At 31.5% G+C, this 24,672-nt stretch overlaps 2 protein-coding genes and 2 long non-coding RNA genes across 10 annotated transcripts; all 4 read right to left on the reverse strand.

The window, feature by feature from the left end:
* Positions 1 to 14: 14 nt before the first annotated feature.
* LOC105110449 (uncharacterized) lies at positions 15 to 1,816 on the reverse strand. Its single transcript, XR_839478.1, has 2 exons — positions 1,319 to 1,816; positions 15 to 1,287 (listed from the first exon to the last, which is right to left on the reverse strand). It is a non-coding gene; the product is annotated as an uncharacterized LOC105110449 (long non-coding RNA).
* A 1,334-nt stretch (positions 1,817 to 3,150) lies between these two features.
* On the reverse strand, positions 3,151 to 11,095 carry LOC105110450 (uncharacterized). Of its 3 annotated transcripts, none has more exons than XR_839480.1 (5): positions 10,781 to 11,095; positions 10,540 to 10,610; positions 8,410 to 8,532; positions 8,276 to 8,334; positions 3,151 to 6,856 (listed from the first exon to the last, which is right to left on the reverse strand). It is a non-coding gene; the product is annotated as an uncharacterized LOC105110450 (long non-coding RNA). The 3 variants fall into 3 exon arrangements; XR_839481.1 differs by having other exon boundaries at positions 8,410 to 8,503; positions 10,781 to 11,094; XR_839479.1 differs by lacking the exons at positions 10,540 to 10,610; positions 10,781 to 11,095 and adding an exon at positions 8,727 to 9,090 and having other exon boundaries at positions 8,410 to 8,503.
* A 6,734-nt stretch (positions 11,096 to 17,829) lies between these two features.
* Positions 17,830 to 20,933, reverse strand: LOC105110451 (putative pentatricopeptide repeat-containing protein At1g12700, mitochondrial). 5 transcript variants are annotated; one of them, XM_011005495.1, is made up of 3 exons: positions 18,892 to 20,933; positions 18,505 to 18,537; positions 17,830 to 18,471 (listed from the first exon to the last, which is right to left on the reverse strand). In XM_011005495.1, the coding sequence occupies exon 1, from the start codon at positions 20,741 to 20,743 to the stop codon at positions 18,893 to 18,895; it is 1,851 nt and encodes a 616-aa protein (XP_011003797.1). In that variant the 5' UTR covers positions 20,744 to 20,933; the 3' UTR covers positions 17,830 to 18,471; positions 18,505 to 18,537; position 18,892. The 5 variants fall into 5 exon arrangements, with proteins under 5 accessions (XP_011003797.1, XP_011003799.1, XP_011003798.1 ...); XM_011005497.1 differs by lacking the exon at positions 18,505 to 18,537 and having other exon boundaries at positions 17,830 to 18,464; XM_011005496.1 differs by lacking the exon at positions 18,505 to 18,537 and having other exon boundaries at positions 17,830 to 18,483.
* Positions 20,934 to 22,034: 1,101 nt separating this feature from the next.
* Positions 22,035 to 24,214, reverse strand: LOC105110453 (putative pentatricopeptide repeat-containing protein At1g12700, mitochondrial). Its single transcript, XM_011005500.1, has one exon. The coding sequence runs from the start codon at positions 24,016 to 24,018 to the stop codon at positions 22,180 to 22,182; it is 1,839 nt and encodes a 612-aa protein (XP_011003802.1). The 5' UTR covers positions 24,019 to 24,214; the 3' UTR covers positions 22,035 to 22,179.
* Positions 24,215 to 24,672: the final 458 nt, after the last annotated feature.

Genomic DNA, 24,672 nt, shown 5'->3' on the forward strand with positions numbered 1-24,672 from the left:
CCCCCCCCCCCCCCCCTATCAAATTTGCTATGTGAAATCTTTTGTGTTTTTCTTCTCTCAATATTCCCATCTCAGGTACAATAGAGAGCTTTTTCACACCTAAGAAAAATCCCGAATTGGATCGCAAATTAACGTGTCAGCGTGAGCTTATATATGAATGCGATCCGTTTTTGCGTGTGTCCGCTTTATTGGGCTTCTCTAAACAGTGATACATCTTGGGATCCGTATGACTTCGATTTTAATTTCCATACTTCTTACGATCTTCCACAGTCGATGCCTTCTTGGAAAACAACTTTTTTCTTTTAGAGTTACTGGAATCTCAAGCTTCATATTAGTACACGTAGGCCTTGTTTACATATTGTAGTTTCTCGATGTGGGGTACTTAAAGTTGAGATCTCAACAACGCGTCATTTTGTATCCCCTACGCCCGTATTTCTCCTAGTCCATTGAGTTTATACCCCAATTAGGCATGTGTATCCAAAGTTGATGGAGCGAAAGTTATTTGATTATATGCTAGAGAAATAATATCCTGAACCCGTGAGGGATGTAAATCATTTCCATCCCAAGTGTTTGTACCCAAAAATGAACTTCGAAGGTTGATTTTGGAAGTGTTAGGGCAGAATTTCCCGGAGCTCAGCATCGAGCCCTCAAGTCACTTGACCAATGCATCATCGCCCAATATTGTCACCGTTGTTAATGGTCCGACTTGGGGTGTTGGAAGAGATTTGTGAGGAACAAAAAGACAAGAACAATAGAATCTACTCTTATTTCAAGAGGAAATACCAACTCATATTTGACCGCAACAAGGATTGATTTACAGCAGATGACAAGGTCATAAAACTCATGCAGCAACAGCAGAATGCGATGCCTTATGCTGCTTGGAGTATTTGCAGTTGCATAGCCGACTCTGGATACATATTTTGTTGAACATTTCTCTCTTAAGTACTTCACTCTGGAGCAGTTGGTGACAGTTGACACTGCTAACCTTTTAGCAGCGTCAATTTTCAAGGCTTTTATTTTGAAACTACGAAATTGTTCTCATGGGGATGGAATCAAAAGAGCAAGAAAAATACACAAGAACAAGCAATTTAGAGCATGTCTCATGAAGTCTAAATTCTATTCCCAAACAAATCTCATACCGCATTGAAAAAGCCCTCGTTCTAGAGAGAGTAAACCTGGGCTCTGTTAATTCCGAAATGATAAGATGAAAGGAGAATACAGAAGAAAGAGGAAAACGACGCTAGTAGGGAAAGGATGATAAAATTAGGGCTCAAGAATAAATCCGACCTTCTTCCCAGCATTTAAAACTGAAACTAACCCTTTCCAATTAAATTGTAGCCTAGCGATTATTATAGAATACCTACTCCTCGTATTTCATATCAGGCTCGGATTATTAAAACTCCAAACGCAGGGACAAACTTCATACTTGAGTTGTTGGGGCTCTCATTCTTACGAAGACAACCCTCCAAAAATAAGCGTATGCCGCTATCTGCGGCGCGCACACGGTATTCTTTAGTAAAAGGCGAAAGAATAGTTCGCTCTGTGCGCACCGCGCGGCTGCGTGAGTTTTACCCGTTGTTAGCTTTTCTTTTTATAAGCACTTGATGGAAGCTCAGTTCCTTTGTTTTCGATGTGGGATATCTGATATCGTGACCCTACTGAATACAAATCAGACCATTTGATGGAACCAAGAGCTGGAGTAGGAAATGTAAATTAGTGACAAGACCCTTCTGTTACTTTCTTGCTACTGGTTCCATTTGGGTATCAGGTGATGAAGCTATAGAAACTGCTTTCTTTGAAAGAGGGTGTGCTGGCATGGACTACTGTCATTTTAACACACCTATTTTAGGATCCATCTCCATTGGGACTAAAGCCAAAAAATTCAGAGTCTAAGATATATTTCCTCTTCCCCCCAATTCTTAGAGCATCTCCCGAATTAGAGCATCTCCAACTAAAGATGCTTTTTAGAAGAACTAAATTGATAATATAACTTTTTGAATAATGTAGATATAGCTTTTTTGTTGATGTGCATTTAAATGATAAGAAGCTATTTAAAAGAGTTAATTGTATTTTAATATATTTGATACACAATTATTTTAACATAGTCTATTAATATTTATAAAAATAAAGAATCAATATCTTTCTAAAAGCATCTCTAATGAAAAATATTATATTGAAGAGCCAAATAAAAAAAATAGCTTTTTAAATAGTATAAATATAGATTTTTAAATTATATACATTCCAATGGTAAAAAGCTATATAGAAAAGCCATTTATATTTTAATATATTTCATGTTAAATTAATTTTAATATAATTATATAACTATTTTAAATATTTTATATATAATATAATTATGATGTTATTAATTACATAATTAATATGAATAATTTATAAAAGTAATATAAAATTAATGAAGTAATATAAAAGTTAAAAAATATAATTTAAAATTTATTTATATCAATGTTTTTAATTTTAAGTTTTATATGTTATTGTTAAAAATTTAATTTTTAAAAAGTAAATTCAAATTTAAATTTTGAAAAAATTATTGGCCAACGGCTATTGTTTTAGCCATTTCTACAGTTAAATGTAGAAATAACTATTAACAAAACAAATAGTCAAAATGACTATTTATTTAGCTTACCCGTTGAAACATGAACAAAAAAAAAAAAATAGCAAAATACTTTTAGCTTTCCATAAAATAAATGACAAAACACTTTTAACTTTTCATATAGCTCGTCCGTTAGAGCTGCTCTTAGTGTTCTTTTGTATGCCTTGAGTACTGTTCCCCACAGCAGTTGTGGCGATGAGATTAGCAAACAGGCCAGAAAATGATTGAACACCAAGTGTTGGAAGGTCTCCCGCCTGTTAATGCTAATTCAAACTCATTTCCTACTCCATTACTTAGTTAAATAATGATTTCTCTGTTTACTTTCTAAGATCACAAAACCTATAGTTGGATGCGTCTCAACCAACTCCGCTAAGCATTATATTTGTTTTCGCTTGCTGTTATGGGTTGTTTTCGCCAGGAGAGCTATCCATCTTGAGTTGTTTTTGACTCCATTAGACATGAGGCAAAAACCATGATCTTCAACTAGAGACAGATCACCCAATTTCAGATTTTCTATATACACATAAATCAAACTAATGGGTTGTTTTCATAAAGTTCTTAACATTATCAATCTGATACATCGATGCTATGCATCTAGATTATCAAGTTTGCATATTGGCTCTTCGTATTAACTCAAATTTTCTAAACTAGAACTGGGCAGGGGCAGTGACTGGTTCAGCTAAATCTTGACGTAGGCTCCCCCACTTGGGGAGAGCTCAGACCAGCACCCCTCCTGAGTGCACTGGAGGTCACTAACCTAGGCCACGAGCCTTCTGATCACCCATTGACCCCGTGCGTGTAAGTCCCACATCCATTCATCTTCTACATGCTTGCCTTGCCTTGCCTTCCAGCTTATGGCTTTCCTATGTGAGATTTTCCTGTTGCCATACACATCCTGTCATCTTCTACATTAAACATTGAAAAAGATTAGAGATCTGCTAGTTTGGAGCCATGACAACATGGACACAAGGTAATAGAAAACAGTGAAAGAGAGACATTTTGGTATAATTCATGTCATTGTCAGGTTTCTCCACTACATGTTGCTACATCCATTTTGAATCCAAAAAGCCACTATTGTTACCCCATTGGACTCATGTCATCATATATGCAAGTGACAAAGAACTTGAGATGATTATAAAACAGCTTAATTAGCACCGACACGCTTTCACAGTATCTTGAAATAGCACACCTTTCTCAATTCTCATGGAAAATCACAAGCAGTATTCATTGCTCAGTTACACCAACACAGGCACACTAGATGAGGAATACTATGAAACTAGATCTCAAGCTAAATACATTAAGCAGTTTTCTATGTTTCCTGCATAAGAGGTAAAGTAAAAGTGATAAGAAAGATGGCTGCATGATTATGAAAGAAAAATAATAATAAGCTCCCTTTTTTTGGCGTAGCTACAAAAATGGTGCTGGTTTGTAATAGTCATTGCTTGCAATCTACAGGCTACATTTCTCAACACTTGCCCTGCCCCTCAATTCAGAAAGAAAAACATCAACAAAAATGCATAGAACTGAATAAAAGCTGAGTTAGGTAACAGAAGGCATGCGAAAGAACAATGAGCTTAGGTGTAGTGCAACAAAGCACCATAGTTAAAACTGACAAGCTCCATAAGGAAATCTAAAATAAACTGAAAACACCAAATAAACTTTCACCATTAATTTCTTCAGTGAAAAAAAAAATATCGACGACTTACCTTGATGAATCATCTTCTTTCATGCTTACCTTTTTTGGATCCATGATCATGCAGTGTGAATAGTATTCTGTGCTGTTCCTCAATCTTTGTGTTCTGTCTTCTAAATGTATTTACAGTTATATCTTGCATATAGGCTGGGCACAGAAAAATAGAAAGCCAAAGCAACAATATTTGCCATCCACTTTTGTTACAAGGGATACCATGCAGGGAAAAAACATAATTGAAAGTTAAAAAGTACCCGTACTTTATTATGTATGTACATAAGAGCTTGATTCAATTAATTTGATTATGCCTTCGGTCTACTCTATCACCTCTATGCTCTCAATTAGAACTGAAACTAAATTATACTCGCCTTCTTTATAAACTTAATTTCTGAAATAAATTTCTATCCTTTCAGATAAGTATGAGATTTGTCATCACTCTAGCATAGATTTATAGAATTGAGAAATCGTATAAAATGAAACATAGCAAGCCTTAAGTGCATGAAATACAGAAAAAATCAATCAACACCACAACCAAATGGAGGAAAGAAATTAATTATAGCAGAACAGACTAGAGCTTTTTAAATGGGAAAAGCAAGCAGTTAGTGTGGGGAAATAACGCATAAAACTGCAGATAACCAGCGATGGTAACCATTGAAGGAAGCGTGGCATTCTGGTTTATAATTGAAAATAAAACTTCTCCACTAGCTACAGATAACCAAAAATGCCAACAAGTCTCCTCGAGGGGTGGTGGACCAGAGAAAGCAACTTCTCTAAGGAGCGTCAATCAGATGCACATGTATGCGCTAGAAACTAGAGATATCATCATGAAAGAGAAATTTAGTTCATACAGTGATTTATCATAAGAAGAGTAATTTATTCAGACAAAATTAAGTCTGTTGAGTGGCTTAAATAAAGTTGGTTAAGATTTCTAAACCTGAAGGTTATTCAGTGTGGTTTTTTCTCAATGGAAGAAAAAGCAACATATAAAAATCTTTAACGTAATAGAATTATGAGCAGAAAAGAAAGTATGAAAGTATACAAACAGTCACAATGCATGCATGAAATGCTGGCAAATAAATCAACATCAACTTATATTTCATCTTGTAAATTGGTTTTCTCAGTAAGAATCATTTGCAACAGAGAACCTTCTGAGAATGCAAGCAAATTAAGGAATAGAATATATATTAACACCCTATGCATCTGCAATAAAAGATGCTAGCATAACTGCAGACATTCACCGATAAGATAAAATCTAAGAATTGCTAAATAGTTGACTCTCCCTCTCTCATATGACTAATGCTAAAAAGCTCTGAATTAGAAACTGGGATCGTGCATGTATACCCAAATAAAATCCAATTAAATCACCACACTATCAGTTTGTATTTGAAATACTCCAGTGCAAAGTGTTCACCATTCTCCATTTCATAAACCAAATTGACCTCTCTATTACCAATTTGTGTGATCATAGCAACAGAGTCAGTTGAATTGATAGAGCTATAAAGCACAAGCAGTGGTGCCTAATTTGCACTCATATCAGATATGACAAGCATTAAATTTCTCACATCTGCTCACTACCAAAAGGACAACAGACTGTGCCTCAATCAATGATTATTAGCTCCCCTCATCCACAAACATTCTCCCAAAACAATCTGAACATTTATTCTTCAATCAAAGCAAACACTATAGGATGAGTTCATTTATGACAAGTAATCCAGCATCATATCAAAAAGAAATAAGACTACGAGCGACCAGTTCATCTAATATTTATTCAAAGTGCACATCTGCAGACATTTGATGTCTATGACATTCACACACTGCTGTCCACTGAAAAGAGTGCGACTACTAACATACATATGAAACTCAAAAGAGAAACAGGATGATAGCAAATCCATTTTATTTCCTAGTCTCAGATTTAAGACAGTTAGTGTCCATGGCCATCATCATGGTCATTGACATCAGCAGAGAAAGAACGCCTGGCAGAGCTACTCACAGAAGGATTGATGACTCCAGCGATATTTGCAGAGGAGGATGAGGTTGGATTTTCATTGTCCGCAGAAATCTTCTCAATTTGCTTCAATATGTTTTCCTTAACTTCTTCCAAGGACTTCCGTAGCATTTCCAACTCGTGCAAGTTGAGTTCATTAATTGGCGCACCAAACTTAGACTTGCTACGGGCCACCTTCTCCAGCTCCTCAAGTTCCTTCCCTCGCCGCTTTTGGGCATCCAATTCTTTGAGGATATCAATATACTGTTTGTTAAGCTTATCCAGAGTGGCCTTGTGTTCAGCCAAGTGCTTGTCAAAATCTGTGTTCCCAGGGTCAGCTAGCTTTTTCATAGCTGCCTCAACACAAAGACGACAAAAAGAGGAATGGCTATCACCATGGGACAACATAATAAGCAGAGTCTCAACAACACACAAGGTTTGAACTTCACTGAAAGCCTTGGAGGCACTAGATCGGCACTTCAAAAATTTATACACAATGGAGAGTGGTTTTCCTTCAATGAGATTGAGAAATGGTGAGGAGAATAACATTGATTTATAGGCGTGTGGCCCCCATCTAGCACGCAACCATACTATTTTGTAAATGGTAACCTCAATATCCTTCCATATATTTTCTCAGCCGTTACGGAAAAACAAGTAAATCTTATCACTATAGCAGTACACAAAATGGAAATTTGTAATTAAAGAATATCCTAAAATTGTACAGCGAAAGTATTCGAGTTTTAGTAATTTGAATAGAAATGGGGCTAAAATCCAATGAGCCTACTAAAGTAAACAACAAAAGGAAAGTTCACGGATAAAGGAACAGCTTAGAACTTATCTCGTTTGGCATCAGCAAGATAAGTTTTTCATAAATCAAGGTTATCCCAGACTGGCCCAACGCATTCTAGAACTTAAAATTATGCATCTATATTCAGTGAATCTCTATTCTAAGCAGTCAAACATGAAAAATCCCTAAATGAAGAAGATTACTGCAACGAGTTTAAAAATTTGTAAGAAAGTGAAACTGTGAAGAGTTGGATAATAGTTCTGGCCTCAATTAATGCCATTGAATTGCTCTGTTATTTCGAGTAAAATTAAACATGGAGAAATATAGTAGCTGTCTTTATGTTATAGTATAAATTTATTTCATATTTCTTTTCAATGATTGAGTGCTTGCACTTGAATTGCACAAGCCCTGGTCACTTGAAAATTTCCAACATGAGAACTGTTAAAAATTTCCTCATGGGAAGGTGCCAGATGACACAAGCATTTATAAGTTCATGTTATTTTCAACACCGATAATAGTTTATCCTTTAAACTATTAGAACTGCAAGGATAATAGGATGTTTTTTTCCTCATATACTTTCAAATTGATAGCACATAAACTCAAACAAATAGTGTTCATTGAAATGCAATCACAATCTCGTATCATTTTAAATTTCATTTCATCCCTTTTGTGAAACTAAAATTCTAATACTACTGATAGAGTCAAAGATGAAGCATCTCTACTAGCTTTTAATTATAGACAGATGACATAGTCATTTATGATTAGTTTTCAAGCTTGAAGCGCACATAACCGAATTAACAAAAGAAGGCACATGTTGGAGTTTTGAGAAATGAAAAATCCCAATCCAACTTTGTAGCTCTTGCAATGATTTTATGTTGGAGTTTTGAGAAATGAAAAATCCCAATCCAACTTTGTAGCTCTTGCAATGATTTTATGTTGGAGTTTTGAGAAATGAAAAATCCCAATCCAACTTTGTAGCTCTTGCAATGATTTTATGTTGGAGTTTTGAGAAATGAAAAATCCCAATCCAACTTTGTAGCTCTTGCGATGATTTTACCGAGTATACATTATAAAAGAAACTAGTGATTATATCCGACGCTTAGATTGTTAATAACATACACATAGAATAAGAACAGGAGCATCATGGATCACAAGTTTACAGCACAAAAACATTCAAGCAGCAACACGTTAAGGTTCTGTGAGTACCCTGTGTCAAGTCATGGAAGAAAATACCTTGTCAGCCTAATAGTTTTTCCAAATGATTTCTGCAAGGTACAAAAACTCCATAAGAAATCAGAAACAATGACTTGATAAAAATCTTTTACCAATGTGCTTCAAACGAAATCACCAAACAGAACGACTTCTCGCTGTGTGTCTAGTAGCTTTGATCCCATACAACATGGATTCCACCTCCACATTCCCATCATATCAATTCTAGCAGATGGGTTCGGAAGATCCCAATACTAGCATTTCCAAAATCAATGACATATCAAGCCAGCGAATCAAAAAGAAAGAAAGATAAGATGTTGATTCAAAATCAAACATCGACCCAACAAAGAGAAAAGGGAAAGAAATCAAGGGTTTGCATGCTTCTCATATAACCGCTGTCAAATACTATTAAAATTATCATTGAAGATAATATTCCAAAAATATTCACCTCTCTCTTTCCTTCCAAAAATAACTCTATCTCTTCCAAAACTCCCCCATCCTCTTTTTCCCGTCCCATCTTCTAGCTCCACTTTTTTTAACACCATTGTTTTCTTCGACTAAACCAGCTCCTGTAATTCTCTAGTTCTTAGGAAAACACGCGAGTAGAAATCCGAGGGTTAAACAGGTTCTAACTTGCAATGCTTTGTTTGTTCTAGGAGTGCCTAAACTAGTTGTTATTGCTGGAGTGGCTGCTTTGGTTTTTGAGCCCAAGAAATAGCTTGAAGTGGGAAAGAATCTTGGCAAGATTATCAAAAGCTTCCAACAAGTTGGTGGTTCCTCCTGGCTTCCTTTTGATATTCAAGTAAAAGATAGAAAGTTTCGAATTTTATTATTATGTTGTTTAGTTTCTCGGAAGAGAATATGACTGGAGATTTAGATTTAATTTGCTTTTATGTCTTAAGAGTATTTTTTTTAAATTAATTTTATTTATTTAAATTAAGTTTTTCTTATTGCTAATGTTATAAATATTTTTTAAAAAATAAAAAATATATTATTTTAATATACTTTAAAACAAATATTTTAAAAATTAATACACTCAAACTTTTTTTTAACGTAAATGAACCAACTAAGAATGCAATACAATAAAAAGAACACAAAGGGAGATGGAAGATTGATGGCAATATTATGGTTGATTTGTTTTGGGTGTTTAAAGAAAAGAAATCAGGGACAAGGTAGATTCTTGCAACATGTATGTACCATGCTGGTTTGGTTTTTATTGTACTATTTCTAAAAAACATTTTTTAATATTTTAAAAAGTTTGATTAAAAAGGCTTTTTTTTTAGTAAATACATGTTTTTTCAGTTTTTTTGCAACAAATTTAATAAAAAATAATATGAGATGGCATATTTATACCTTCTTTAAGATGCCTCTATTCTATGTTATTTTAAATAAATATAACAGTACTTGTAATAAAAATAAATGATTTTTATAATAAAAATAATTTTTAAATTAAAAATAAAATAATCAAGATTATTAATTCTATTTAAATTTTTAAAAAATTCAAATAGTATAACTAAATTTAATTTTATAGTTGTGAAAAAATATGCAGTAATTATTAATAAATATTACAATAAGAGATAAATCATAAAGAATACAAGATTTAATGCAGTTCAACAATATACTTGCATTGATATTCTTTTATTTTTTATTTTATCAAAATAAAGTTATAAAATATGTATTTATAGTAAATTTTAAAACATCCAAAAAATCTAGCCATCCAGAAAATCCAAACTATCAAAAAAGTATCAATAAATTATTCTGTAATTTAATATTTTATTTTAAATATAAAAATTATAATAAATTATTGATTCAATTCAATATATAATTTAGTTCTGTATAAATTTTGAGTTCAAACAAGTTGCACGAGTATTGAGTTAAGATTATAAGTAACTTTCTTAGATTATGTCTTAGATTAAGATTATTAATAGCAATTGCAATTTTCTTTTTATTAAAATCATTGTTAGGGTAGGATACGGAGAAATAAAATACACAAATATTTGGATTAACCTCCCAATTAACTTGTATAGATTGATCTACACATTTTCAATACAGTTTTATAATATTATTAAATATTTTTATATATATAAGGGCCTTATAGATTATAACTCTCATTGTCATAATCTAATAAAAAATCTAATTAACTAATTAAACAAAGATTTTAATTAACTATTCTAGCACAATTATTTTTTTATCAAGAATTTCTACGCACAAATTATAGCTAATATCTAACAACTTCATTGAGCAAAAAACTTATCAAACACCTTTGAATGTATCTTTGTTTTTTGAGTTTCCATCCTTGGTGCTTCCATTGAGAGAACCAGGCATGGCATCCCTGGTTTCAAGAACAACAACAACGAATGAGGAGATGATAATGAAGCTTCTGAATCATCGCAACAAAAGTATTGATTCTGGTCGAAAGATTTCTTTCACAGGTAGCAAGTCTAGCTCAAAATAGGATCGAGGAAAGAAATTTTGAGAAGCTAAGAACAGAGAATAAGTTACCCAAAAAGAGGAACATAGGAGCAGCCAAGCTTGCCCTTGAAAACAATGATCTTGCTTATCCTTGTTTCTCTGATTCTGCCAAGGCTGCAAGGAAATATGCCCAAACTACGGATGGAGTCAAGGAAGCCTCTCCCTCGCCATTATCACCCTGGAACTGTTGCTTTCCATGAAATCCTAAGGTGCGCCAAGAGCACTGGGCGTTTGATCCGCAAGTGGCCATTTCAATGCCTTGTTTGTGAAATCGCTCTAGGCTAATTTAAGGTTCAAGAGCCATGCTATGCTTGCCCCTTTTGATCCTATCGAGAAGAAGAAGAAGAAGAATGAGAAAGAAGAAGAGTAAGAAAAGAAATCGGGGACAAGGTAGATTCTTGCAACATGTATCTACCATGTTGGTTCGGTTTGAGTTTGAGTGAAAACTCATTAATTTTTATTGGAATATTTCTAAAAAAACATTTTTTAAATATTTTAAAAAGTTTTGATTAAAAAGGCTTTTTTTTTTTAGTAAATACATGTTTTTTCAGTTTTTTTGCAACAAATTTAATAAAAAATAATATGAGATGGCATATTTATACCTTCTTTAAGATGCCTCTATTCTATGTTATTTTAAATAAATATAACAGTACTTGTAATAAAAATAAATGATTTTTATAATAAAAATAATTTTTAAATTAAAAATAAAATAATCAAGATTATTAATTCTATTTAAATTTTTAAAAAATTCAAATAGTATAATTAAATTTAATTTTGTAGTTGTGAAAAAACATGCAGCAATTATTAATGAATATTACAATAAGAGATAAATCATAAAAAATACAAGATTTATAATGCAGTTCAACAATGTACTTGCATCAATACAAGTAAGGATTCTTTTATTTTTTATTTTTTATTTTTTATTTTATCAAAATAAAGTTATAAAATATGTATTTATAGTAAATTTTAAAACATCCAAAAAATCTAGCCATCCAGAAAATCCAAACTATCAAAAAAGTATCAATAAATTATTCTGTAATTTAATATTTTATTTTAAATATAAAAATTATAATAAATTATTAATTCAATTCAATATATAATTTAGTTTTGTATAAACTTTGAGTTCAAACAAGTTGTATGAGTTTTGAGCTAAGATTACAACTTTCTTAGAATATGTCTTAGATTAAGATTATTATTAGCAATTGCAATTCTCTTTTTATTAAAATCATTGTTAGGGTAGGTAGGATACGAGAAATAAAATACACAAATATTTGGATTAACCTCCCAATTAACTTGTATAGATTGATCTACACATTGTCAATACAGTTTTATAATATTATTAAATTATTTATATATATATATCTAAGGGCCTTATAGATTATAAATATCTCACTATCATAATCTAATAAAAAATCTAATTAACTAATTAAACAAAGATTTTAATTAACTATTCTAGCACAATTATTTTTTTATCAAGAATTTCTACGCACAAATTATAGCTAATATCTAACAACTTCATTGAGCAAAAAACTTATCAAACACCTTTGAATGTATCTTTGTTTTTTGAGTTTCCATCCTTGGTGCTTCCATTGAGAGAACCAGGCATGGCAATCCCTGGTTTCAAGAACAACAACAACGAATGAGGAGATGATAATGAAGCTTCTGAATCATCGCAACAAAAGTATTGATTCTGGTCGAAAGATTTCTTTCACAGGTAGCAAGTCTGGCTCAAAATAGGATCGAGGAAATAAATTTCGAGAAGCTAAGAACAGAGAATAAGTTACCCAAAAAGAGGAAAATGGGAGCGGCCAAGCTTGCCCTTAAAAATAATGGTCTTGCTTATCCTTGTTTTTCTGATTCTGCCAAGGCTGCAAGGAAACATGCCCATACTACGGATCGAGTCAAGGAAGCCTCGTCCTCGCCATTATCACCCTGGAACTGTTGCGTACCATGAAATCCTAGGATACGCCAAGAGCACTGGGCGTTTGATCCGCAAGTTGCCATTTCAATGCCTTGTTCGTGAAATCGCTCAAGGCTAATTTAAGGTCCAAGAGCCATGCTCTGCTTGCCCCTTTTGATCCTACCGAGAAGAAGAAGAATGAGAAAGAAGAAGTTACGCGGGAAGACATCCCTATGATAAATCTACGACCATGGGGACAAGGATCGTCTTGAAGGGGAAGGGTTAGAGAACCAAGGATTTTCATACTGCGATGGAATCCAAGTTCAAGGAAAAACCCGACCCGATAATTTGATATCGAAAGCAACTAAAATAAAAAAAACATTGAAATTTAATTATTAGTAAATTAAATTGAATAATGAAATTAATAAAACAAAAACTAACATAAAAAAAATTAAAAAATAATAATCATTAATGTAAAAAAAATCTTTTGAGCTTACCCAAGTTGATTTGTCCAATCTATAAATCAAGTTATAAAATTAAAATAACTCAACAACAAAAAATATTAAAAAAACCATGAAACTTAATTTAAAAAAAAAATGATGTGAACAATTGATAACTTGTAAAACCCAGGCTCAAAGTCATTTTATTTGAAGCATAAAAACCATGAAAGTTATTTCTTAACAAATAAAATATTAAATAATAAAAATTAAAAACAAAAACAATTAAATAACACAAAAGGACTCCGGATAAAAAAAAGAGGGGCGAACCTACTTGAATTAACCAGCTAAACTCACAGGTTATATCATGAGATCAGGTTAACTTTATGAAAAAATAAATAAAAAAAACCATGAAGTTTTTTATATATATATAACTCAATGTTTAGTAATGAGATCGAAAAAGAAAATAAGTCCATAAAAAAATAGAAATTTGTGTTAGTTTATAAAACTCGTGATCTGAATCATCTAATTAGAAATATCAAACTTAAAAAAATCATGAATCTCAAACTTTAAAAAATCAAATGTCAATAAATAAAATTAAAAAAAATCAAATCATAAAAAATATAAAATATTAATTTAAAGAATGAAATGAGAGGATGAATAATTTTGAATTAGAGGGCTAAATTGAAAATAAAAATCAATTTTATAAAAGAAATAAAAAAAGAAACCACCCAAAAAATGAGGATTAAATTTTTTTAAAAAAATAAATTAAATATTTTAATTAAATGATGAAATGAAAAAAAATTGGAAGTTTATAAAAAAAAATGAGAAGAAGAATGAGAAGAAAAAAAGAACCATGACCAAATCTAAAAATACTAAAAACAAAAAATCTAGATTGAAAAATAAAATTAAAAATAAAACAAAAACTTATAAAGATAGCCAAAATAAAAATAACAAATTAAAAGAATAAGGATTGATATTTAAACATGTCAAACTAAGAGGACTATTTAAATTTTTTATTGCCAAACATTAATTTTAATAAAAAAGAGAGAAAAAAAAAAGAAGAAAAAAATAATTCTAACAACATTCTATCCTGAAAAACCAAACACACACAACACTACAAGAAATCTAATGACATAATGAAATATGATTTTTCATCATCATACAACATTGTATATATTTTCTAAACATGACAAAATCTTTCCACGTGCTTCAACATCAATGGCACACAACTACTAAATTTTGAAAATTAATAATTTTTAATTAATGTAAAATGTTAAGTGACCCCTCAACTCATTTTTTTATAACACAAAAGCCTAGCATGAAAATTTTTAAAAAAAATCCCCCAAAGCAAGCCTTTTTTTTTCTATTTCAAGGTAAATTAGTAATTAAACTATACAAAACAATTGAAATCCCCAAAAAAAAAAAAAACCTGCAACCAATTACATGGTTCTTGCTTTTAAGGAAAGTGAAAGCATTTCACTATTCTAAAAAATAGGAAAAGACCTTTGTACCGCCAATGAAAAGGTTAAAGAAAAATGGATCCCGTGAAAAAATTCATTTTACCCCTTAACTTAGCCTTGTAAGTTAATTTGGGAAAGGATAAAATTGTCAAATTATTATTATAACTCGTAGTGTTTTGTATCTATAGCTATAGTATTCCTCCCCCATCCTATATATTTAACAAAGTTATTTCATTTGAAATTTTTAAAATATAATTATTACATCTGTAGTCAATATACTCTTGCCACATTGTGGATCATGGATATGTATTTTGGTATCATGAGACTTGTTAACTGGAAATGGAAAGATAATGTTTGTGTCTAATACAATGAATTAAAAAAATATATTTACTGATAAATTAAGAAAAATCATGAATGCTAATTAGACTAAAATGGGAATTTAATTTTCCTAATAAAGAGTTTGTTCTTATATACAATGCGAATACAACGTATTTATCTTAAATCTAATAGGAAAAAAAATAAAGATAAATTATAATAATCTCTTAGAAGTATGATATTACAAAAATCATCCAAAAGATTTATCTCTATTTTAAAAATAGTTAAATTAAATAATTTAAAAAGTAAGAGAAAGGATATTAACTAAAAAATAAATTAAAAAAACTAATAATAATAAATAAAAAAACTAGGTGCTGCATGGTCATGCTCAAAACCTATATTTACCTGATTTTAAAATAAATATTCATAACAATTCAGTTATTTATATTCACCTTTAAAAAATATAGTTTTAGGTCCAAATTTTTTTTTTTATTAATTTTTGTCTCTTTATGATAGAAACATTTTTTTTTATAAAAAGCAAATTATATAAAATAAAATAAAAACTTAAGATAGGTTCAATAAATAAATAAAAAAGCATGCCCTTAATATTTTTTACATGACTGCATGAAAAAATAAAAGAATAATTAATTTATGATAAATTAAAAAATGAAAATAAAAATAGAAAAAAAGATATGTTCTAATCACTTAATATTCCTCAATATTTTTTTTAAATTCATATATAATTATTCATAAAATAGTTGATAATATTATCATGAAAACTAGAATCTTATTTAAAAATTATGGAGTAAGTATGTAATTATTTTTAAATATCATCTTAATAATTTTATTTGAAGAAATTCTAAATAAAGAAAATAAAAGGTATTGGCCGAAATTCCTTTTTGAAAAATAAGTCAAGCGTAGCTATGCCCAGAAAGATATATACTTTTTAAAAACAAAAATGGCTCTATATATATATATATATGATGGATAACGTGTAAATGTCTGATGTGTCATCCACTAGTTTATTTTGTAATTACTGGAGGTTATTAAAAAAATTAGGATCTGAATTTTTAGAATTTTAAAAAATAATTTTCAATTCGTATTCATATAAAAATACCATTAAAATCTTAATAAATCTCTTTTAACCCTAAAACAATATCTATTCACCTTAAAAATAAAAAATCAAATAAAATATAAAAATTCACCGACCCTCATTCTATTTTTATTAGAATGTTTGAAGGAAACAACCATCTACGTTAAATTATATTATCTAAATGCTTTTCTGGAAGTGCAGCAAAAGTTATTTTTTAAAATATCTTTTTATTTAGATATATATTTATCTATATTAAAGTAATATTTTTTTTATTTTAAAAAAATTATTTTTAACATTAACACATTAAAATAATTTAAAAAATAAAAAAATTAATTTCAAGCTAAAATAATTCAAACAAAATTCAAAAAATTCAACGAGCCCCGATCTATTTTTTTCATCCACTCACATTAAACTTTACTCTCCAGGACGAATGTGCCAATATCAGCCTTTTATCGTGCTAGAATGTAGCCAATATTCCGGTCTTAATATTTCGGGCTAAAGACATGAAAAAATTAAAGTTAAGTCTCAAACATAAAATCCTTGAATAACAAGGACTAATTTATGAAAAAAATTACAAATTAAGAGATTAAATCGAAGTTTTTCATGCCTCCTGAACAATACAGATAAAAACAAAGCTTTGGTTTTTTATTTATGTTAATTTAGATCTTGTTTTTTAAATTTTTTTAAGAATAACTTAAAATTTTATCTTGTAAAATCGATTTTTCATTTAATGTCAAAATATTATCCAACACCTCACATATAAAAGAGCACACAAACCAAAATCAAATCCCAAAACATAAAATCAATGACCAAAGCAAAGGTAACTAAGAACTTTAGGGAGCTAAAAAAAAATAGTAAGCATTTTTTTACTCTATATTTGGATTACACAAATCAAGATAATTAATTAACATTTTAAATTCTTAATTAAGAAACTAAAGCAAACAAGTGTTCTAGCTTTTTTATATAGGTTATTTCAATTAGTTGTTCAAAGTTTTTACATAATAGATATTTATATATTTTAATATTAAACTATTTGTTGGGTTTGAGTTTTTGTTATGTTTTATTTTTTTTATTTTTGAAAACTAATATTTCTTTTATGGTTGAATGAGATTTTTTATTGAAAAAAAGTGATGGAATGAATAGAGGGAAAGTACCATTATATAAAAAATAATCTTAAAATGTCATATGGGAGAACAACTCCTCCAATAAACACATAGATTAATTATCATTATGAAATAAATAGCATTAAAAGATCGAAATCCCATATAAAAGACAACAGTGAAATTGCCATATTAAATTGTTATTTATATACTACAATAAAATGGTGTTTTATTGTAGAAATGAAAAAATTATAGATTTTGCTAATTTTTTTATATTATTACAGTAGCAATGGTAAAATTGTAATTTTGCTAATTTTTATAGAAAATATTTTATATATATATTTTTTTTTCTTTATACTTGGTATTTTTTTATTTTACATTTTGTCTATTTATCACCCTTTTTTTTTCTTATCTTTATTTTTTAATTTTTTTGTAGTTTTATCCTTTTTTTCTTTACAATCTTTTTTGAAAAAAATATTATTTTTTATTTTTTACACTTTGAATATTTATCACTCTATACTGAATTTATTTATGCTATTTTTTTCTTATCTTTATTTTTTTTCAATTTCTTTTTTAATTTCCTTTCTTTACACTTTTTTTTTTAAAATTATTATACAAAAACTAAAAAAATAATATTTCACAGCAGCAGTTACAACAATGTTTCATTCTTCTATTACATTAAAAATTAACTTAAAATCTTATATATTTTTATTAACATATAATCTTTACTATATTTTATTAACTATCCATCCTATCTTGCCAATTATACAGAACAAGCAACTCCTATTTGATAATTGAAATCAAACAGTCCAAAATATTTTGGTAATTCTACAGTTCTTGGAAATCGGCCTGGAAAGTGAAAACTATACAACCGTTGTAAACCAAACAAGTGAAATAAACCCAAGAAATAAAAGAATGAGATTTCATGTTATAGAGTTGTGTTTCTTGGGAAAATATATAATATATTGAAATGAAGAGAGCCGAAACTTAATCACTGAGCATTGGAGACATAAGATCCCATCAAGCCATAACAGTACCAGAATCATAAACTCAAGTAACTTGATGGCTGACAGGGCTTGGAATATTTAATGTGCTGAATTAGATTAAGGTAAAACTCCATCCTTGCAGTGTCAAACTGGCCACAATCTTCCCATTTTACATTAGAAAGGGGAAAAAAAATCCTTCTCTTCTCAATGAGAGTTGAATTGCCTTAGCTGCTTCTTGCGAATGTGCAGCATCATATCAGCACAGATGATTGTAGTTAAAAACAAAACTTCAAACGGATGCATGCAGCTCTGGAACATCTCAAATCAGCCATGGTGATGGCAACCAAGTAGCTTCCGCAACTGCTGCATATGTTTGAAATCTACTCTCTGGATATATCACTCTCTCTGGTAAGTAATTCACTCCACAGTGAAACACCAGCTTTATAAACAAAGTCAAAGAAATCAGTTCCAGCATAACCTGGTGCGGACATGGCTAGTTGCACAAGATCAAGAGCATCAGGTGCACACTTTCATGTAATTCTTTATTAAGATCAGTACAAGAAAAAATGTTAGGTACAAATTCAAAATCAAAATACTCAAACAATAATTTGTACAAGAAATGAGACAAATTATCCAAAAAATAATTTATACACAGACAGATTCAAATCAAATACAGTATGATGTCAGCTCTAGTGCTAGAAGAGTCACTGTGAAGTCACTGGAACGTGAGAAATCACTCATCAAATCCGAAAATATAAGTGCAATAACTTGAAAGTTTTACAAAAATCTCATTATTTTGAATAAAGACAATACATTGCAGCTGCACTTGATAGGAAAATTTCTCTACCTTAAGAGCTTCGACGCATAAATTGACTTATGATTTCATCATTGGATTCCAGATCCAATAACATCTGAAATGTAGACGAATCTGCAGAGAATCCTCTACCAACCATTTCTTCAATTAGTCGTACTGCATTTGATGGGTCACCATTTCGAAGAAATCCTTGGATTGCAACGTTATAAGTGCAACTATTCGGCAAGCAGCCATTAACTACCATCTTCCTAAACAACTCACATGCTTCATTTGATAGTCCTTCTTTCAGAAGTCCACTGATCATGACAGTATATGTAACCACAGTAGGTTGTATTCCTTTAACAAAAAGATTGGAGAACAGTTCCCTTGCAGCTTCAAGCTTGCCAAAATTGCACATCCCTTGAATAAGGATATTATAAATGCAAATATGCGGTTCTATCTTGCTCTCCTGCATTGCCTTGAGCAGCCCGAATGCCTCATCCAAATGTCCATGTTTGCATAAGCCATCTAGCAAAATCGAATAAGTAATCGAATCTGGAAGCAGGCCATGAGAACACATTTCCTTAAAAAGCTTCTGTGCAACCTGAGGTCTCCCTGCTTGGCAAAAACCTTGCATAAGAGTACTGTAAGTGACAGTATCGGGAGTCAAATCTCTGTCATACATTTCAGAAAGGAGTGTTTTCGCCTCATTCAGCCTTCTACTCTTACAGTGCCCATTGATTAGTATGTTGTAAACCCGAACACTAGGTGCAAAACCCTTGCCAGCCATGATGTCGAACAATTTTTGGGCCTCATCCATTTGGCTTTGTAAACAGTATCCGTCCATCAAAGCACTGTAGGTGTAAGCATCTGGTTCTACACCGTTTTCAGTCATCATTTCAAAGACACGCCGAGCTTCTAAAATCATCCCTTCTTTGCAGAGTCCATCAACCAAAATAGTGAATGTCACCGTATTTGGCATAACATTCCTTCCAATCATTTGTTTGAACAAGCTTGTTGCTTCATTCAACTGACCCAAATTGCAAAAACCGTGCAGAATTGAGCTGTAGGTAACAACATTTGGTGTAATGCCCTGATCCGCCATTTCAGAAAACAAATCCATGGCTTCATTGACCCGTCTATCTTTACAAAGGCTATCTATGACTGTATTATATGCCACCACATCTGGCTTACAACCTTTTTCTTCCATCTTCTTGAGCAACTGAAGTGCATTGGTCGTGTGGCCGGTTTTGCATAAACCTTTAATTATAGTAGTATAAGTAATCAAACTAGGTGCAAAACCCATCTTTCCCATCTCATCAAATAATTTTACAGCATCGATGATTTTGGCCTTAGAGCAAAGGCCGTTAAGTAGGGTGCCGAAAGTGACATGAGTAGGTTGAAGACCAAGTTTGAACATTTTACCCAGAGCAGAGAAAGCAAAGTGAACATGATCACGGTTGGAGTGGCAGAGGCAGTTAATCAAAATGGTAAGAGTATAAACATTAGGTCTGATATTTGACAAATCCATTTGTTTGCAGAGGGAAATTACAGTAGAGTAATGTTTCTTTTTCACAAGGGACCCTAATAACTTGTTAAACACCACAACGGGTGGCAATGGACGAATGCTAAGCAACTGGTTGAAAGAAGCAACGGCATCGGCAACACCATGAAGATTGTTATAGTTACTACAAAACCCACCATTTGTTATGGAGGAAGGGCTAATATTGGTGATAGAAGCTGTAGAAGTAGTGAAGTGCTGGTGAATGAAGAATAAGAAAGAAGGGAATTTAGGAAAAGTACCCGTTTCCATTTGTCGCTGTTGAAGAAGCTGAAAAGCACAAGAAGCAGAAGCTGCGACTGTGCTTTTCCGCATCATCATGTTCGAATGCGAAAGCGAAAGCATACTGTCTCCAAGTGTTCCTTATAAAGAAGGTGAAAGCAAACCTAAGGAGCCTATCTCTCACTCTAACAACTCCAGACTTCCGTTCAGTCTCTCTCTCGTCTTTAGTAATGAATGGATAAACCAGAGGAACCCAGTGGACCTGTTTTCTAAATCCACGTAGATGTCACTAAAAACTATTTTTGTCACTGATTTTTTTTATTTATTTTATCATTACATCCTAGATCTATTGTTTGAAATGGATAATTTGATGATAAATTGATGCATGATATAATAAAATAAAATTTTATTTTATTATTTAAAAATAATTAAGATTTTAAAGACCAAGTTTGGTATTGAAATAAATAAGTAGGTTTTCTTTTTTCTTTTTTTTTCTTTTTTTATAACATTCATAAGTCTAACAAAGATTAATAAGTAGGTTTTCTTTTTTCTTTTTTTATAGCATTCATAAGTCTAACAAACACTCACACACGCCTAGCTTTCCTCTTGTTTTGGACTAGGAGCTGAAGTTGACCCATCTAGGCCCATGAGTCTAAACTCTTTTAGGGTTTTTTTTTTTTTAATTAGAATTCAATAAAATGATAATAATTTTATTTAGATTATTATTTCATTAAATATTATTTGGTTTTGAATTTTTTTTCAAGATTATGACTTTTTTATGTAAAATTAGGAAGCAATCTTTTTACACGGCCCTCCATGATGTTTTTTTCTTAAAGTTTAATCAAAATTTATTATAATAAGATAGATAAAATTATATTTAAGATGTATTTCATTGAGTATTGTTTGATTCGACATTTATTCTCAAATAAAATTCTAGGTTTCTCTTATAATGCTAGCAATAATCTCTTATATTATAAGAGGCGAGAGAAGGCAAAAACAAGAAAAGGCTGTAATCACTGAGATATAATTACAAAACTAAACTTGCCATTAACCTCCATGGACATGATTAAATGCCACATCCAGAAGTTCCTGAAGATTCAGCAACATCTTCCAATCTGATGACATGGTAGGTTGCCTTTAACCAAATGCATATTCATAGTGAAGCTTGCATTAATTTCCAGCAAGAACAAGTCTGGAAATCAAACAAGTTCACATTAAGTCATTGAACAGAAAGATTATATATAGAGATACAAAAATAAGGTAAAAGTTTACAACTAGCAAAATTCATTTGCAATGCCATTTTATTATCACCAACATTCAGATATTGGCAACTGTATTCCCTTTGAAACTGCTACTTTCCATTTTTCCATTCTGATAGTCTCAAGCACATGTAATAAATAAAAAACTGTCAGCGTATAAACAATTAATGGATCATCTATTCGTATTTGAGAAATCACTCATCAAAGCTGAAAATATGAGTGCAGTAACTTGAAGGGGTACAAAAAACTAACTATTTTGAAGAAAGCCAATACATGGAAACTGCACTTGATAGGAAAATTTCACTTCATTTTTCTACCTTGAGAGTTTCCATGTAGAAACCGTCTTATGATTCCATCATAAGATTCCAGATCCAATAACATCTGAAATGTAGATGAATCTGCAGAGAGCCCTCTACCTGCCATCTCTTCGATTAGTTGTACTGCATTTGATGTGTCACCGTTTCGAAGAAATCCTTGGATTATAAGGTTGTGAGTGCAACTATTCAGCAAGCAGCCATCAACTGCCATCTTTCTAAACAACTCACATGCTTCAGTTGATAGTCCTTCTTTCAAAAGTCCACTGATCATGACATTATATGTAACCACATCAGGTTGTATTCCTTTAACAAGAAGATTGGAGAACAGTTCCCTTGCAGCTTCAAGCTTGCCAAAATTGCACATTCCTCGAAGAAGGATAGTATAAATGAAAATATCAGGTTCTATCCTTCTCTCCTGCATTGCCTTGAGCACTTTAAATGCCTCATCCAAAAGGCCATGTTTGCATAAGCCATCTAGCACAATCGAGTAAGTTATCAAATCCGGAAGCAGGCCATACGAACACATCTCCTTAAAAAGCTTCTGTGCATCCTGAAGTCTCCCTGCATGGCAAAAACCTTTCATAAGAGTGTTATAAGTGACAGTATCCGGAGTCAATGCTTTATGAGACATTTCAGCAAGGAGTCCTTTTGCCTCATCAATTCTTCCACTCTTACAGTGCCCCTTGATCAATATGTTATAACTTCGAACACTAGGTGCGCAACCCTTGCGAACCATGATGTTGAACAATTCTTGGGCCTCATCCATTTGGCTTCTTAAACAGTATCCATCCATCAAAGCATTGTAAGTGTAAACATTTGGTTCTACACCCTTTTCAGTCATCCTTTCAAAAACACACCGAGCTTCTGAAACCATCCCTTCTTTGCAGAGTCCATCAACCAAAATAGTGAATGTCACTGTATTTGGCATAACATTCCTTTCAACCATTTGATTGAACAAACTTGTTGCTTCATTCAATCGACCCAAGTTGCAAAAGCCGTGCAGAATCGAGCTGTAAGTAACAACATTTGGTGGAATGCCCCGATCAAACATTTCAAATAGGAATTCAGTGGCTTGGTTTACCCGTTTATCCTTGCAAAGGCTATCTATGATGGTATTATATGTCGCCACTGCTGGCGTACAACCTTTTTCTTCCATCTTCTTGATCAAATGAAGAGCCCTGGTCGTGTTGCCGGCTCTGCATAAACCATTAATTATCGTGCTATACGTAATCACATCAGGTTCATACCCCATCTTTAGCATCTCAACAAACATTTTTTCTGCATCAGTGATTTTGGCCTTAGATAAAAGGCCGTTAAATAGGGTATTGAAAGTGACATTAGAAGGGGGAAGACCAAGTTTGAACATTTTACCAAAAGCAGAGAAAGCAAAATGAAAATGATCATGGTTGGAGTGGCAGAAGCAGTTAATCAATATGGTAAGAGTATACACGTCAGGTCTGATATTTGACAAATCCATTTGTTTGTAGAGAGAAATTACAGTTGAGTAATGTTTCTTTTTGACAAGGGACCCTAATAACTGGTTAAATTCCACAAGGGGTGGCATTGGACGAATGCTAAGCAACTCATTGAAAGAAGCAACGGCGTCGGCAACACTGTGAAGAGTGCTATAATTATTACAAAACCCACCATTGTTTCTCGAGGAAGGACTAATTTTGGTGGTAGAAGCTGTAGAAGTAGTGATTTGCTGGTGAGAAAAGAATAAGAAAGAAGAGAATTTAGGAAAAACACCGATATCCTTCTGTCGTTGTTGAAGCTCAAAGAGAGAAGCAGACGCTGTAAAGGTGGTTTTCCGCATCATCATTTGCAAAGCAGAAGCTGAGCCCAACAAAACCTGCTCCCGAGAGCTTTTTACCAGAGAGGAAAGCTAATTTAGCGGTTGTCAAAGAGACTGAAACACCCACGCTGAGGGGCTTCTCGCATTAGGGTTTTCCAAATTGCGCTCATCATAAAACCCAATGTACCATTTCGTTTTAGGATTGCTTGCCTCGGCGCGGGGCCCTTTTTTTTTCAAAAAAAAAAAAAAGATATTTAGATGCCAGATAAAAAATAATATAAAAAATCAGTTATTATAAATCTGAAAATCTGATAATGAGAGGAAAGCTAATTTAGAATATTTTACTAAACTTGCATTTGAATACTATGGTTAAAAAAAAATAAAAAGGATTATGAAGATTTTTTTTAAAATAATTTATGCTAACTGAAATCTAATTTATTAAACCTAAGTCATCTAATTGAAAAAAAAAACTATAAAGTCTAATTTTTGATTAATTTAATATTAAAGGTTGAAATTAAAAAAAAATTCAATTATAAAAATAAAAATTAAAAAATGAAGATCAAAATTAAAAAATTATTTAATTAGAGTGTAAAATTAAAAAGAAAAATAAATTTAATAAAAAGATCAAAAAATATCAAGAAAATGAGGATAAAAAATAACACAAAAATAAAAATAAAGTTA

The sequence above is a fragment of the Populus euphratica genome, unplaced genomic scaffold, assembly GCF_000495115.2.
Source record: "Populus euphratica unplaced genomic scaffold, PopEup_1.0 scaffold394.1, whole genome shotgun sequence".
Classification (NCBI taxonomy): Eukaryota; Viridiplantae; Streptophyta; class Magnoliopsida; order Malpighiales; family Salicaceae; genus Populus; species Populus euphratica.

Excerpts from the sequence above, each read along its gene's own strand:
- LOC105110451 (XM_011005497.1), bottom strand. The coding sequence starts at position 20,743 with ATGCTTTCGCTTTCGCATTCGAACATGATGATGCGGAAAAGCACAGTC.
- LOC105110453 (XM_011005500.1), bottom strand. The coding sequence starts at position 24,018 with ATGATGATGCGGAAAACCACCTTTACAGCGTCTGCTTCTCTCTTTGAG.